At 36.8% G+C, this 18,035-nt stretch overlaps 1 protein-coding gene across 2 annotated transcripts in view; it reads right to left on the bottom strand.

The window, feature by feature from the left end:
• LOC141441363 (beta-1,4-N-acetylgalactosaminyltransferase bre-4-like) overlaps window positions 1–18,035 on the bottom strand; it is a 317,885-nt gene that overhangs the window by 58,665 nt on the left and 241,185 nt on the right. The window contains exon 1 of one of the 2 annotated variants that reach the window (XM_074106085.1): window positions 3,110–3,352. The exons of the other annotated variant lie outside the window; for it this stretch is intronic. Within the exon in view, the coding sequence (XP_073962186.1) occupies window positions 3,110–3,112 (3 nt within the window). The 5' untranslated portion in view covers window positions 3,113–3,352. Of the gene's footprint in view, window positions 1–3,109; window positions 3,353–18,035 lie in introns of those variants that run through there. 2 annotated transcript variants of the gene reach the window in all.

Here is an 18,035-nt window from a genome sequence, read left to right as displayed (position 1 = left end):
AGCAATTACGTTCTTGGTTTTCAAGTAATCATCATCCCAGCCTATATACGTCCCACTACTGTCCTCTCAGATATAGTTCTGCGGATAGGGAACTTCGCACGCACCATTGAATCGCTTTTTGTGCAGGTTTCCTCACGATGTTAAAAGCTCGTGGTAAATTTCAAATGTAATTCCGCACATGAATTTCGAAAAACTCAGAGGTGCGAAACACGACCCTCTGCTTGAGAGGCGATAGGTCAAACCACTAGGCCACCACGGCTCAAGTTCGGTCGAGCTCGGTTTCAAGTAATACTCAAGTATAATTTTTATACTTTAAGTGGGTAAGTTAGAATAACGAACAAGTGTAAGGCACGCTTACTTACCTTATACACTGTGAGGTAAGAAACCCTAAAAAGAGCCGATAGCAAAACTGGGTTTGATATGTTCGCTAAAATGATACAATGTGGAATGTCTGCACGCACAGATCTGTTGTAAGTTTAACCCCCTGTTTCACCATTCTTCTTCTTCTTCTCTTTTAAAATATGGCTTTTCTGTCCTAATTAATAGGTCAATTTTGCCAGTGTCAAAGTAAACTCTCTTTGTGAGGGACGTTGTACGGCGATTGTAGTTTTTGCAACTTGATAGTAAAATTCCAGAAACTACGTGGAGACAACTTGCGCATTAAAAAAGGTCAGACACGAGAGCAATATAGAATTAGCAAAATAGCAAAATTAGATATTGTCTACATCCGCCATGTCCGAATGCTACAAATAAAACTCGTTTCACCATTCCATGATTAATTTTATTTGACGGATAAATGTTATGCCGTCTCTGTTTGTTTTGTTCGAATAGACGGTGACGGCATCACATTTATCCATTAAATAAAATTAATCAATGGATGGTGAAACGGCCCCTTAATATAATAATACAACAAAATGGAAGCGTGAAAAATATTTGAAACATTGTATTGACTAGTTAAACATGATAGTCAAGTTTGAATATAAATGAATGTAGGTAAATAAAAGTGAAATAAATATTTCGGTTAGCCGGAAATGTCGCTCTTTGTCTCAATAAAACGTAACAATAATAAGTATGTAAAAATTTCTGCATAAAAGCCAGGAAGACACGAAGCAAATAAGCCCTATCGAAGCATTACACTGTCAACTTGATATTTACGTTCTTTATCGCACGTTAACTGTCGTGAAAACGTCTCTTATATCACATCCTGAAACGAAGCATCAAGGTAAATAGAGCGTTTTCGTCATTATGTAACACATTATTTGATAGCAATTATGTAGCTTTCAATGATTCACGATTATTAAGGGGAACCCATGCCCCAATGACCTTCGATCTGAACTCCTTAGTTCTCTAATGTTTTTTGTAGCTTATTATATTAACAACAACGGCTTTTAGAAATATACTCGTAGTATCCCATATTTACTTCAAAGTTCATTGTCTTCGAGATATTCGGCATCAAACTGGTTTTCTGGCCATAACTTTTGTGTTAATTAGTTTCAAATGAAAACCCTCGACACGTTTTTAGAGACGTCAAAGACGAACCAGAATATGTATGTAGATTTCATATATGTTAGATCTTTCACGTTAATAGAGATACGAAATAAGTGTTTTTTCAGACAATGTTAAAAAAAAATCATACAAAATTAAGTATTCATTTTTTTCAAAATCCGGTAGACAAAAATGGAGACAAAAGATTATTATATTTGTTACGGGATGAAGATCATGATTCATACAACTACGTAACTACGCAAACTTGCTCATTCTACTACTAAGATTAAGTGGAATGAGCAAGATTGCGTTTGAATAATTACTTTACAATTGCTGACATTAACTAATATTGGTACTTTTAAAATGGTAATTGAGTTAATCAAAACTAAAAATAATTTAATTAAAAGCGGTTTAAGTAGATAAAACTTAAGCTTCGAAGTGTCTCTGGTTATTTAATATTTTAGGGCAGTTTCACCGCGCAATAAAATGTTTCTCATTTGTTACCACAATCACTTTTGTTACGGTCACTGCTCCTCAATTGCGCTACATAACTTGTCTTTGATATTCCCCAAGCTTGTGTTTTTTCCTGGTTCGTTGAGTTAAGACATTTAAGCACAACATGTTTAAAACAAGATCGCTAGCAATCATATCAACTTCGAAAATTGGAGATTTATCGAAAGAAAAGTTTAAATTACATTAAGATAACACGTAAATCATGTTACCAAAAAAAAACATCTTGCGATGTATACGAGTGTGTTTAACACAGTAGAGAACTGTTAATTTAGGCATGTCAAAAGCGTGTGTAAGTTTTTTGTGGTAAGGCGTAAATTATTTGGTGTTGTGGTCCCGTTCAGTGTTAATTTATGAATAAAACTAGCTGTTGCCTGCGACTCCGTCCGCGTAGAATTCGTTTATCGCTATCCCGCGGGAACTATGCATTTTTCCGGGATAACAACTATCGTATGTCCTTCCCGGGACTCAAAAAATCTGTATTGTATACTGAATTTCATCTAAATCGATTTAGACGTTAAAAGGTAAGAAACGAACAAACAGACTTATAAACTTTCGCATTTACAATATTAAGTGGAATTGTAGCAATTACCTTACATTAATTCGACTAAGTTTTTTAAAATTAAGGTTGAAAATCAAAGTGTACCGTTATAAATTTGCGACGAAATTTAAGAATGATTTAGGAAATTTTAACGAAACTAGTGCGGCTTTGATAAAATTTTCTGTTGTCACTATTTTCTCAGTTTTATTACAACTATGTACTAAAACAGCACAGTTAATTGGTATAGTTCAGTAGTAATTTCATTACGATACATCTATTTTGATTTTAGCTGTTAAACAACTTTGTGGTGTTATTTACGTTATTTCCATGTGTACTGTCAGGCTAACGGTTCTGTGTATTATTTTAATATTAGCTATCGAAGTTCTAACCCAAATTAGAACATTGCCATCCAGTCGAATAAAAAAAATGTTTCATTAAAGTTTTTCTAACTTTCGACTTGCTTCAATTCATAATTTAATAAGTTTTTCCTTAAATTCACGTGGCAAAATAGTCGCTATTTACGATTTAAGTAGTAAATATAATAAAAAACAGGTATTTTTGGTAAGTACATACCATTATACATAAACACTTTCCAACAAAACCACTTTACATGAAAGTTTACAACTCTTTCAAAAAGTTGCCGGAAAAGCTCCTTCTAAGCTTTAATCACATGACCGCACAATTCAGCATTAGTAACATTTCACATAAAGTTTTCGAACGAAACGAAATTTATTGAAACAATAAATCAGGGTTGTTCGAGCGATCGTTTTGAACGCGAGAATCTAAGAGTAATGCGACGCGAGTTGCCCCATCGGCTTTCGGGCGATGACTGCTCCATTCAAGCCAACTTAGTGGTTACATTACGTCTTCATTTCATTATTTATCAAAACAATAAGCACTCCAATACGTGCAGAAAACAAACAATTGATCAATAACAACAAGTTTGTAGATAAAACGATGATAACAATATGTTGAGTGACATTTATGTAATTGTTTATGAAATGGGTTATACCTTTCAGTTAAGTAGTGATAAGCGTATGTGTAGAGACCTAGTGAATAAACATAATGTTTTTCATCTCTCCTGTTCGGAAAGTTTAATTTTCATGGGTAGATAACCGGGTGGAAAATTGCGTTTTCATCTCTAGGGTGGAAAGTAATTTTTTTTTAATTTTTTGAGTAGCCACGGAGTCGAAGATAATTGAGTTACGCCAAAAACACTGTTTTTTTCCACGTTTCGGAATGGCCGTCTAGATACACGTCGTGACCAAGGAGCTTATATACAACACTGGAGGTTGAACGCTGAACATCCGTTTGAACAAGAAATTTGATCTTTATTACGTCACGAACATATTCCATCTCTTTCTTTAGTTAGGTTAAGAAATAAATGGAAATCATTCGTGAAATGTGAAAGAAAGAGATGGAATAGGTATATAAATAAGTAACAAAGGTCAAACTTCTTCGTTCGGCGTTCAACCTCCAGTTTTGTACTCGTATATAAGCTCCTTGGTCGTGACCAACTCGATTTTTATTTATAGTCGGCCGTGGCAAGTGGCCAGTCGAAAAGGTACCGTTGGAGGTTGGATACAAGTAAATTCAATTTATTAATATTCTCATTTTTTTGTAGTATTTTACTTTCCTCACAGTCGAAATGAAAAGTAGAGTGTCTAACTCGGGTGAAATTACCCATTTTCCCTCGAACACTCTCACTTCGTTCGAACGCCAGAAATATCTCGAGTGAAATGAATCACTTTCCACCCTTGGTTATCAATCTACTATTTCCATCGTATTTTGTTGGATGTATTTATCGGGCTATCTCAATCAGCTTCAGTAAACTTCAGTAAGTTTTCCGACAAAACGCGATGGCAAAACATTTCTCACTACATAGTGTTAGCGGTACACCCCGAAATTCAGTAAAAAGCTGCAAATAGTTTTAAAAGCATGAAAATCGGAACGATTGATCTTTAGGCGATACGAATCAATTTGAACGAAAAAAAAAACAAAAAAAGAGGAGTTATGACGTCATCTTTTTTTTATATGGGGAAAAATGTGTTCTGAAGCCTATCGTGTGTGTGGTATCTAATGAAAGGGCTTACTAAGCCAATTCTAAAAATATATCACATTATTATATTTCAGTCACTCTCAGACCTATGTTTGTGTTGATTAAAATTGGGAAAAAACGCGATTGAGAAAACATTATGATTGTATACTTACATATTGAAATTCGTGAATGAGTTTCAAAATAAGGTTCTATATTCTTTATGGGAAACCAGTTTAGAAAACCAGGTTTCCGAAAACGAAAAAAAAAACGGTTTTCTAAACTGGTTTCGAACCTTTGGTTTCAAAAGTGGCCGAAGCAAACTAAGCAAAACTTTCACTATGGATACTAGGCAACGGATAAACATATATATATTAAACATCCAAGACCCGAGAGCAAACATTCGTATTATTCATACAAATATCTGCCCCGGCCGGGAATCGAACCCGAGACCTCAAGCTTCGTAGTCAGGTTCTTTAACCACTTAGCCATCCGGTCGTGATTGTCGGTCGTCAGACTTGAAGAGGTAACAAACAAATAAACAAACAGTTACAACCTTTCGCATTTATTAGTTATAGTAAAGTGGAATGTGTACCTGTGTAAGGTATTTGGCGCTACAGCAAAAAATAACAAGAATTAAGAAGGTTTTTAGATAGAGCTTTTATTTATAAACAAACAAATATTATATACAATAATTAACAAAAATAAATAAAAATAGAACTAAAACTAACTTAATATAATCCCAAAAGGTTTAAACTAACCAATCTAAAATGACCTCACACTGCGTATATTTTACTAAGTAGCAAGGCTCTGCTAACACTGAATTTTTTGCATTCCTTCATTTTTGGCCGCTAATAGCATTATTTTTAAATACTTAAGTACAAATTTGTACGCAACCCTCGGTGGGTGAGTCCGGCTCGCACTTGACCGGTTTTACTATAAACTTTTACATTGTTTTATTTATTCATCAACCGGCAATCAAATAAGAAATATTATGATTATTATTTCTCAACTGAAGTTATTTTTGCTCCGGCTGAAAATTGATCTTCCAATTTCCGAGAGTTCAGAGGAAGTTTGTTATTTGTAACAACAATTCATTGTTGTAAGATAACATATCATTTGTTGACTGCTTGTTTGTATGCGATTTGAACGCTTAATTAAAAACAACATCGGCGCTCGACACACCGCCGGGAGCTATGGCTGATCTAATTTCGATTTGCACACTTAGAGCACTGAAACTGCCGGAGTATTCAAACGGGCGTCTAACAATCCCATAGTTTCTGTTAAATAAAGAGAATAGAAAACAATGAAAATGTGACCATCGTCAGCAAGAAACGACTGGTAATTATGTAAGGCGATTTTCTATCTGGTGAAATGTCGAGATTTGCTCAACACCCACCCAAGAAGGAAAATACCTAAATATTACGTGATATTTGCGGTGAGGGAAAACATCGTGAGGAAACCTGCACAAACCTGCGAAGCGATTCAATGGTGCGTGCGAAGTTCCCAATCCGCACTGGGCCCGCGTGGGAACTATGGCCCAAGCCCTCTTGATCTGAGAGGAGGCCTGTGCCCAGCAGTGGGACGCATATAGGCTGGGATGATGATGATGATGGCGTGATATTTGCAAAGACCTCGCTTGTTCTCCTCGTGAGATTGGAAAAGATTTGTCTAGAGACTTATATTTTATGGACGCTCTTAAACGTGTACACTAGCAGTCACAGATGTAAGTGATTGTTAGCAAGCATCGAGCTCAAATTGGTGTACGACAATCTCGTAGCCTGCGTCCACTTGATGGAAAAAAGTAAAAAATGTCGCAATAGACTTTCGCTAGCTGGTAGACAGTCGAACTTTTTGAACTACACGGTGTGATAATGGTAATAGGACTTTTGGGATAAAATTATTAGTGCCAGTTGTCCCATGGGACTACAGGGACGTAATCGTCTCAGTTGCCTCATAATGGGACAACTCAATGGGACTAGTGGGATAGACGGAATTATTTTGCGTATGTTCTAGTGATGCGTTCAGGACGCCTCCGGTTGATTTAATGTTCCAAGCCCGGCTGATATGATTGTGGCGCATATTATCATGTTTCAGACAAATCTGACAGAACGCCAAAGCCACTTGAGCTGAAGTACCCACTTGTGTAAGCTACAGAGGCTTCTATACTCCTGGATTTACCGTAAAATGTTGAATTTAGTACTTTATGACGTATTAAAAAATCTAAAACCGGAGATTAGTAACGATTTAAAACCAACTTCTTTATTCTGCTCCCACTCTCAAGTGTCGGCTGTTCTTATTTATTTTACGCATACTTTTTTTTTCAAAATCATTACTCAGTATTACAGCTTTAAACTAACGCACTGTGTAACTATAAGTGAACGGTCCACGGAAAGATCGTGTCTAGTCACCTAAGCAACTTTTTGAGTTATAGCGGTTTGAAAGTTAGTCATCACAAACAATTACTATGGTTACCATTTATTTAAAAGATAATAAAATAGATTTTAAATTGTTTTAATTCAGTGGTCAGTCATAGTACTTTGTGAGCTCTACATTTTGAGATTAAAAACACAATTTAAAAAAAGGTGACTAGACATGTTCTTTCCGTGGACCCTTCAAGTAGTAAAATTAAAAATACAATAAAAAAAATAGATGCAGCAGCTTTTCTATTTCAATAATTACAGGCATACAGGAATACTTCGCTAAGTAACTTAAAAACTAGTTCTAATTGAAATCGTGTGTTAATTTGCCATCAGATCAGTGTTGCCACCCACAATACAAACGACGTTGCAGCGCGGCCGTTGGCGCTAATTTATCGGACGGTGTTGCCATAAACCGGTGTGTTCCGGCCACTTTAATTACCGCCCATGTCGCGTATCTGCGCCAAAATAAATTAACTTAATTGCACCACCAATTTTAATCTTAACGCATTATTAAAGACTGCGTATGGTCGTATCAATGTAAATGCAGTTTTATTTATCAAATATAGTGTAGCCGTTATTCATACCTAATAAATTTTCTTTAAAAGATGTAATTTTACTATGCAGGCTTTTTGCTGGCAGTGTGTAAAATTCGACATGCAATTTTGCTTTTTTTTTTGCTGTATTTTTTTTACATACTCGTACTCGTACATGCTTACTTATATTATAAATGTGATAATAACTCTGTCTGTGAATTGATTAAGAATAAATTTTGGTACATGGAAATAGTTTAAGATCCTGGGAAGGACGTAGGAAAGTTTTTATCCCGGAAAATTGCAGTTTCCGAGGGATAGCGAAAATCCACATTAAATAAAAGCGGTATGCTTGGCTGTTTCACAAAATCGCGCTCAAAAATAGTCATTTAATAAAGTTATTAACAAAACAAAGTTGGCTGTCACTACAAGTCCGATCCAATAAATTGAATCAGGGCAGCTGAAGTTGGGGACAGGTGCTTCCAGCGCTGATAACCAACTTTCAACTGGCTAGTTAAGGCAAACTTCAAATTTACGGAAAACGGAACGTAGATATTGTATTATTGCAATGGCTTAAAATTTAAAATGTAAATGTGTGTTCTGTGGCACTTGAAAATTTTCCGCATTACGCATACTATGTTCGCAAAATATTTTTTTAAAATAATTTCTATTTTGAAGTAAAATAATAAAAAAAATGTAAAACTGTACTTTTTAAAAATATATAGCAATATCAGTGTCCATTAAATAGACTCCATCGAATACGATAGAAAAATATTATTATTGTTAAATGACGCAATGTGTAAAACGGAACAGAGTAGTGACGTGACACAACATTATCGGCAATAGCCGCGGTTCATTATTCGATAACAGGGAACACTAAGATATTTTAAATTTTTAAACAGAACTTGCAAGATTTTGTAAACGCGGCTATTTGGAACACGGCCGCAGTCATCTTGTGGCCAAGTGCATGTCAGTATCACTGTCCAGTACGAGTACGTCTGCCTTGTATACGAGTTGTTTCCGTTGCGTTTTCTTTGCATTATATTTTGTTATTGTTCATTTCTGTTATTATTGTTGTTGACTTTTGTTACTGTTTCTCGTTAAGTTTGTTGTTATTTTTTGGCAAAATGCCCAAAACGGTCTAAAAAGACTGTTTTGAACTCCCAGAGTCGGGAGTTTGTAATTCTTTTGAGGGATTATTTCGAGCGAGAACAAGAAAACAAAACTGTTTTTTTTTTAATATAATGGAACTTCTCCAAAAATAGGCACTAATAACTCTTTAGAAAAATCGATAGTTCACTCGATAAATAGTACATCTCTAAAACTATCAAACTCGTAACGTCACAGAACTCATCATAGGTGAACAATATTATAGGTATACTATAATAACCTGGACAAGTTCGTATGTGACACTTGGTATAACTATTTACGCACTTATGAAAAAATATCTTGATAAAGGTAGCAGAGGCTCCCTGCGAAAAGGTTCTACCAAGTGTCACATATGAATTTGTCAAGGTATATGTAGCTAGCTGGAATGAACAGGTATTGGTTGAGGCTGCTCAAAAATATTGATGTGAAGATTGAAGTTTCTTTTTAGGGTTCCGTAGTCAACTAGGAACCCTTATAGTTTCGCTATGTCTGTCTGTCTGTCCGCGGATAAGCTCAGAGACCGTTAGTACTAGAAAGCTATAATTTGGCATGAATATACATAAGTATCAGTCACGCCGACAAAGTGGTATTTTTTTATGGTACCTACCCCTACCTACCATAGACGGAAAGTGGGGGGTGTTTTTGTTGGGTGTTTTTTGTTTTGCGACTAACCTTATAGTGTGGGGTGTCGTTAGATAGGTCTTTTAAAACCATTCTGGGGTTGTTAGGACGAGTTTTCGATTTAGTGATATTTTAATTTGCAAATCAAATGCATCAAGTATAAATTTTCATTGAAATCGAGCGTCCCCGTCCCCCCTCTAAAATCTAAACTGTTGGGTGGAAACATTTGAAAAAATTCAGGATAGTAGTAAGTATATCATATTTACAAGGAAAATTACAGCGACTAAGATTGCTTGAGAATAAGTAGTTTAAGAGTAGATAGTTAGAAAATTCCGTACACAAAACGAAATCCTTAGCAAAACGGAGCCGGTAGGTACCCTTAATTACCTAACATTACATTACATTACCTATTCTTAATTCTGAAAGTGCGATAAAAGTAGTTATGGATTTAATATAAAAATACTTTCAGTAGTTAGACCTTTCTATACCGGTATCCATAAGGACCGGACAAACATGCGAGATTTTAATATCGCTAGGAATGTAAAGGATTAACTTAGAACCATAGACGAAAGCGCTTTCAAATTGCCTATAATACGCTACAAAAAACCCCGTCTTTCTTTTAATATTGCTTACTTCCGGTCCTAAGACAATATTGCTTGCTGTCCGAGCGAGCAACATTATTGGCTCGTAGGAAACCCTGATTACAGCTCACCAGAACCTGGCTGAGGGCCTTTTTTCGCGATTTTATTCTAATAATAACAATGTTTAAATCGTTGGGAACGATGCACTCGAAGTTGTTGACCACTATGTTTACCTTGGACAAGTTGTCCAGTTGGGTAGGTCCAACTTCGACAAAGGAGGTCGCCCGAAGAATCCAACTCGGATGGGCAGCGTTCGGGAAACTTCGTGATGTCTTCTCGTCCAATATTCCGCAGTGCCTGAAGACTACAGTCTTCGACCGGTGTGTGTTGCCAGTGATGACTTATGGCGCTGAGACGTGGTCCTTGACTGTTGGCCTCTTAGAGAGGCTCAGAGTCACGCAACGAGCTATGGAGAGAGCTATGCTTGGAGTTTCTTTGCGCGATAGAATCCGGAATACGGAAATTCGTCGAAGAACTAAAGTCACTGACATAGCTGGAAAAATATGCAAATTGAAGTGGCAATGGGCAGGCCACATCGCTCGAAGAACAGGATAACCGTTGGGGGAGAAAAGTCCTTGAGTGGCGACCACGAACCGGAAGACGAAGCGTTGGCAGGCCTCCCACCAGGTGGACTGACGACATCGTGAGAGTAGCGGGAAACCGGTGGATGCAAGTGGCGAGTTGTCGTTCATTGTGGCGTTCTAAGGGGGAGGCCTTTGTCCAGCAGTGGACGTCTTCCGGCTGATGATGAAATAGTTTCTTTTTTAAACAACGACCAAAGATGCATTCATCATCTTGCATGAGGGAGACCTCCCCTCGCTTGGCAAGCAGGTTGCCGAGCACAGTATAGGATGTAGGGTTGTCTAGAAGACGCTGTTGCCCATCTTCTGTTATTATCCATCAGCCGGTATCTAGGGCGCCCACCTGGGGACAATATTCAAACGTCGGCGTCGGCGTTCCTTAAAAATACGATCGAAATCTAATCGAGGGTTCCCTGGTCAAACCCAATATTAATGAAAACTTCAAATTTAAACTTCTACATAGTATTCTTTTTTTAACAGTCAATTATTTCGAATTATAGGTTTTGACCACGTAACCCTCGAAATTACTACATCCGTAGTACTGTACAAGCTACCTCAATTAGACCAAACGTCAAACAGAGACTGACAGAGTTGGCTTTACAAAACAAAACGAAAGAGTTCCCAGTTAGCAATAACAAAACAACCAATAGTAGCTGCCCGCTTATTTCGTTTCAGGTGTCGGATGGTACATCGGTGCAGGCACGTATCATACGGATGCACTACAAAGGGAGATAAGTTACTTGGAAAACTGGCGTTCGTGGGACGAATTTTTATGCCATTTCGAAGCTAGAGAGAGTAGAAGTAAGATATATAACCGCATTAAGTTTCATAGAAAAGGGTTCCCCATACTTAGAACTGAAACTCAAAAATTTTTTTCGTCAAACCCATACGTGTATATTTATGGATACGTCTTCAAAAATGATATTGAGGTTTCTAATATATATTTTTTCTAAACTGAATAGTTTGCGCGAGAGACACTTCCAAAGTGGTAAAATGTGTGCCCCCCTGTAACTTTTAAAATAACAGAATGATAAAACAATTCAATGAACTCAAATATAAAAATAAATAAAAATTGTACGGAACCCTCGGTGCGCGAGTTCGACTCGCACTACTTAAATCCATCTATACATGGCGATCCTGAAAATATCTGTGTAGATGTGTTTTCTGCACTACTTACTATGTGTTGGTGTTCAAAAAAGAGTTATTGTATTGTACTAGCTATTGCCCGCGCCTTCGCCCGCGTGGATTTCGGTCATCGCGCGCTGTTCCCTCGGGAACTGTGCATTTTTCCGGGATAAAAAGTAGCCTATATCATTCTCTGGCCCATAAACTATCTCTATGCCAAAAATCACGTCAATCCGTCGCTCCGTTTCGAGGTGAAAAACGGACAAACATACAAACACACACATTTTCGCATTTATAATATTAGTATGGATTGTATTGTAACCTGTTAACACAGTTAATCAGCGGCACAGAACCTAAATCCAACCAATAAAATATAAACCAAGAAATATAACATTGCTTCACATACAAATTACGTTTTATTTTAGAGCGGAAAATTCATACTTTCAAGGATAAGGAAATGAGAACCTTTACTTTCACACTTCGATAATGCCTTTTATAAGGATTTTGTCGGGTTTGGCAAGAGGAATGCATAAATGTATACAAAAATACAAGGTTATTTCTTTTACCCTCCTAACGATGCTCCAAAATCAGATGTTGCCAACATTTTAATAAATTGCTGTTGCCTACTAACACAATATTTTAGAAAATCCATGCGCGATTTTTAGTAGCTGTAGCTGATCAGTAAAGTTAGGCAGTTTTTTTTTCATGACAAAAAAGTGAAAAAATAAACGACGTGTTTTTTTGCTATACATATTAGAGCAACGTTTCGCATATAATGTCTTAAACTTTCGTGATTTTCACTCATAGTCAAAATACCACGCACAGGACTTATCACGCTAACACACACGAGTTATATTTACACGTTTCACATGTTATGAAATCAACAGACACTATTATTTACCACGGTGCCAAAAATGACAAAAATAGAAATCTTCTTGTTGAAATCTATTTTAATAATTGCAAATTTTTTTTTGTAATATTTTGATGTAGCAACATGCTTTCTTGGCTTCAGACAATTACAAAAGCTAGCGCTAATTTCAAGTTATATTATTTTAAAAAAAAAAACAAATAGTTTAAAACTTTCTATAGAGTGCTTTCTCATAATCACAACAAAAGTCTATAAAGTTTTAGACACGCTTACTCAACACCAAGTTTCTGCATTGATTTTGTGACAGCCTATAAAAATACTCGTAAATAAGTACAAGGGCATTTCTTTGCGCGTTCAAAAGACGCTTCAAAGTCAGATGTTGCCAACATTTTTAATCTATTGTTGTGGAAATCTATATAAAAACGTCGGGGCTGCGTCAGCCTTTCCTAACCGTGGGGAAGTAGGGTTCCGCTGTCGACCCCAATGTTAAATAACAGAACTTTTAAAGTGGTGGCTGGGAAAAGGTTTTTCATCTATGTTAGATTTATTTTAGTTTGTATCGTTTCGTTAATAATAAAAATGGTAAATTAAAATAGGTAATAGCAATACAAGGTGTCTTCACGCTTAACATATATTTTATATATTGATCGATGTTCAAAGTGTACCGCATCAGAGGCGTCCCTCCACTTTGAATCAAAAATTGCGATGATCTTTACAGTGTTCAATCAGCTTTGCTTTTTGACTTTTTGTTCCCTGTATGATTACTCCCCCCTCCCCTCCCCTGTATGATTGTTAACATGTTTTTCCTTCTTAACAAACGTTCCTTTGTTTTTATCAAAAACGTGTATAGAGCCATGTTATTTTGTTATGAGAATTAACGTTTCTATTTATCTATCTAAATTAACCTAAGTAATTCTCTAAAATATTACAAATTTAATACAATACAATACAATAACTCTTTATTGTACCTACACCAGAAATAGTAAGCGATACAGAAAACAGGTACACAGAGAAAATTACAAGGGTAAACAACAGGCGGCCTTATCGCTTAAGAATTAGAATTGATTGATTTAATTAGAATTGTTTGTTTGTAAACATCATTGGTTCCGATTTATTTTACATTTAACGACAGTTTCTTTCTGAACTAGAATATTTAACTTGGTAGAAAGTGGCACAAGCTCGTGACAAAGTTTTATTGAAACGCAACTGTCAACCGTCTCACTCGCACGTCCTCGTACACACGAGGGGTGCATAGTGATGTGCTTAGATTTGTCCACTTGTTCGGAACTAGAGAGTTCAGCTATATATGTGTGTACACTTCAATAGATACGCGTCTTACATTATGCAAGAGAAAGTATTTTCACTTTAGTTTTTGGAGTGTTGGGTTTTTGTTTCAGGGGAAACAACTCGAGGACCTTCAAAAGAAGCATACAGCGGTCCTTGTCGTCAACCATTTTGCTAGTGATATATGGTGTGTAAACAGAAGAACGTTGAGGCTGAAAACTTCTCGAATTTAGACCACGGATCGTCAAGCACAACGTAGGAAGTCCACCAACGAGATGGATGGATGGCCTGGATAAAGCCGCAGGTTCACGGTGGATGCAGGTTGCTTCCAACTGAAGCAAATGGAGGCCTATGTCCAACAGTAGACGTCCTGTCTGACATGATGACGATCATATGGTGTGTTGCAATCATCAAGGTAGTATTTTTACTAAGGATATAATTTTATAATAAGGATATAATATAATTTACCTTGTTGATCGACACCTCTGGGGACTGGGGACCCAAGAGCTGGTACGTATTTATCCCAGCGGATCGCACTTGCGGTCCAAAGGGGTAATGCGGCCAGCATCATGGGAACTCTGCCACAAGGCAGATCTTTTGGACGGGGTGTTCTTTTTATAATTTTTATTTTTATAGTAACATATAGATATATTTAGTTAAGGTATCTTAGGTAAGTTTTCTTTGTCTTCTTATTATTTTATTTTATTTAATCTATATTTAAAAGATCACCTAAACTTGGAAGATTCCATTTTCCTTGTAAATTTGATATACATATTTTTCAAATTTTTCCACCCAACAATAGATTTTAGAGGGGGGGGGAGAAGGTCGATTTAAACGAAATTTTGCAATTTAAAGTTGAATATTTCGCAAACAGATCACTGAATAGAAAATTCGTCTTAGCAATCACGCAACCTGCCAATGGTTTTAAAAGACGTATCCAACGATACTCCACACTATAGGGTTAGTCGAGAAAAAAAAAACACCCCCACTTTCTAGCTTACAGCTTTCTAGTACTGACGGTCTCTGAGCTTAGCCGCGGACAGACGGACAGACATGGCGAAACTATAAGGGTTCCTAGTTGACTACGGAACCCTAAAAAAAAAACAACCACAAAAACAATACCAAAAGTTATTTTGTAATTTACTTCTTTCTATAGATTTGATGAAAATCGTCTTACAGGAAAATGAAGGTTGCAATTAATACCATGCCGAGTAGCTGAGTGCTGCTTTTAAAGAGACAGCTGGACACCAATTTAATCAGTGCTACGTTAATGTTGCCTTTCTTTTTATCTACTGTCGACAACTGTAACGCGTCTTGAATCATTTGTTACAAATTAAGGAATTGTTTAGACCTAAATAAAAAATCGGGAACAGCAAAATAAATCAAACGGTTTCATTGTAAAGAAACACTATCAATGCAGATACTAAGTAAGTATAAAATAGGATGGCGGCCATGTTAGATTTATAATAAACTAGCCGTTACACGCGAGTCCGTCCAGTTTTCACTATCCCGTGGAAACTATGCAATTTAACAGGATTAAAACTATCCTATGTCCTTTCCCGGGACGCAAACTATCTGTATACCGAATTTCATCTAAATTGGTTCAGCGGTTTAGACGTGATGAAGTAACAAACAAATAAACAAACAGACTTACAAATTTTCGCATTTATAATATTATATAGTGGGATAATAATGTATTTCCATAAAAACTAAAGTTATGTACCAAATTTCAGATCAATTAGTCAACTAACTTTCGTCTGTCTTTCTGTGTGTCGGTCCGTCTTTTTGTCTGTTACCCATTAACGCTTATGAAATAATCGTTGATGAAATAAGTATGAAGATAGTTTTAAACCGCGTAAAGAACATAGGACATAAACTTTATATATTTAAATCTGTAAATCTTCAGCAAGGTCTTCTCGATTGAGAGATTCCAAAACTCAAAATAGAGATTAATCACGATCCTGTAACATTATTTTGAAAAAGTCTACTGGAGCAATAGGTACGTTATTTTTTTATTAGAAAAGCCGAATTTGTCACTCCCGCTCGTACATCGGACGAGGGGCGCATAGTGATGCGTAGACGCGGCCATTCGCGGACAAAGTAAATAAAAGAAACAGAAGCGACAATGGAATAACAATGATGCTCCAAAGCGGCATGCACTTGATAAACGTTTCAGACGCTCGCAATCGCAATCAAATGACAGATTTCGCAAAAAAATGACACTTGATTGCGATCGCGAGCGTCAGAAACTTAAGACAATACGGCCTCAGGTCACTTTCGGATACGCTAAATGCTAGTGAAATCGAAAAGAAAGCACGAGTAGTAAGAAGGACACGGGATGGCTTACAAGACAGACTGTTCCAATCCAACAAAGAAAAATTTAATCAGTCCACAAATTCCACGAATTTACGGATAGTTCGACATTCACAAAAACATACAGACAAACATTAAATGTCCTCCTTTTTTAACTTAGTTAGAGAACGTAGAGAGCGAGAGAGAGAGAAAACACTAAAATAATAAAATGACAATACTCAGCATAACGTTGCGGCATTGATGTCTGCATCTGTCTTTTCTTTTCACGACAATTACATACAGTACAAAAATAAAGACTAGGTATAAATGTATTAAGAGCGGCAGTTCCTTTGAGAACGCCTGATGTTTGAACTAACATTTATGAACAAAATATTTTAGTTAATTTTAATCCCGTGTTCAGCACTGTCGGGCATTGTGAACGTAGCAAACGCAGTGCAGTAAACGTTACTTGAACCGAGTTTGAACGAGATGCTGCGTGGGCGATAAAACAACTATTAGACTTTATAGGTTATATCTAGTGCCATCCACGAAGACGCGTGATTTTGTCAAAATTAGGCATTAATAACATTGTAATAAGAACCACGGCACGCGTCATCGTGAATGATTACCTATACAAAGTATGCAATATTAAGTCATCATCACGGCCAATGTCAAACCATATGTTAAATCTCCCGTTTACGACTAAATAGATTTCTGCAACCAGAAATAATATTTTTATCCCAAAAATAGCACCCAAAAAAAACAATGAAAACAAAAAAAAATACTAATTGCTCATTTTTAACGTTTAATAAAAACATTGATGCGTCACTTGATCAAGTACACTATGCGATTTTATAAATGCCGGCAAAAGTTGATAATGATCCATTCAAAATTTTTCTAGAGCAGAGGCCTACGCACATGGAATCACAAACGTTTTCACTACTTTTTGTTACACGGCATAAGACGAGGGTAGAAAGAGATGGCGAATGTGATCGCAACGTCAGTGCGTTAAACAATACGGCATCAGGTGTTATTGACAACAGATAGGAAAGGCTTCTTACGTGTGACACAAGTCGCAACCTCTACGACATAGTGCTACGAATGCTACGGCGCAGGATTTTACAACGCTAGCACAGCTACGAGCTCGGCGTAGCACTGCGTTTTGTGTTCGATCGAGTAGCAGCTACGATTTGCAGCACAAATAATGCGGGGCTACTGAAATTCCAAGTTCGTCTCGTGCTATCCCTCTCACTCTGCTGTAAATACCATTAACGTGAATAGAACGAATGACACTGAAGTTAAGACATCGAAATTCGTAGTAGAATGCATGGACAAGGAATTTCGATACTTTTACGAAATACGATGGCTCTGTTGCCTAGACTTGATACTTTCTGAGCCTGTTTAAGTACTCTCTGTTAAGTTCCTGATATTTTATGTGACACATATCTGTGGTGCCGTCTGGTAGGTATTTTGTTTGAACAAAATAAACAGAAACAGCAATATTAAATTTTCCTTTCGTTTCGAAGATTGGAAATCTCAATAGCCACTTATTTTCTGACTTATATTTTGTTGAGTTTATTTTTATATTCCTGATCCCACGGGATAGGGATAAAATGTTGAAATTGCAACAGAAGGGTTTAGAGTCATGAAATTTAGCACGGTTGTTTTTAATACAACGTCGATAAAACCACTATGTAATTTATAGTCAAAATACCACGCACAAGACTTATCACGCTAACACACACGAGTAATATTTACCTCGACTTTCGGCAACATTACAGTGGCCGTGGTCACGAGTAGACTGAAGTGTGGGGTGTCAAGTCTTGATCACAAATGTGTGTGTGTGTGTGTGTGTGTGTGTGTGTGTGTGCGTGCGTGCGTGCGTGCGTGCGTGCGTGCGTGCGTGCGTGCGTGCGTGCGTGTGTGTGTGTCATCACGAAAGTTTAAGAC

This window comes from Choristoneura fumiferana, chromosome 23, assembly GCF_025370935.1.
Source record: "Choristoneura fumiferana chromosome 23, NRCan_CFum_1, whole genome shotgun sequence".
In the NCBI taxonomy this organism is placed as follows: domain Eukaryota; kingdom Metazoa; phylum Arthropoda; class Insecta; order Lepidoptera; family Tortricidae; genus Choristoneura; species Choristoneura fumiferana.
Note: the sequence above shows the minus strand (reverse complement) of the source record. Positions and strands in the feature narration are given on the sequence as shown.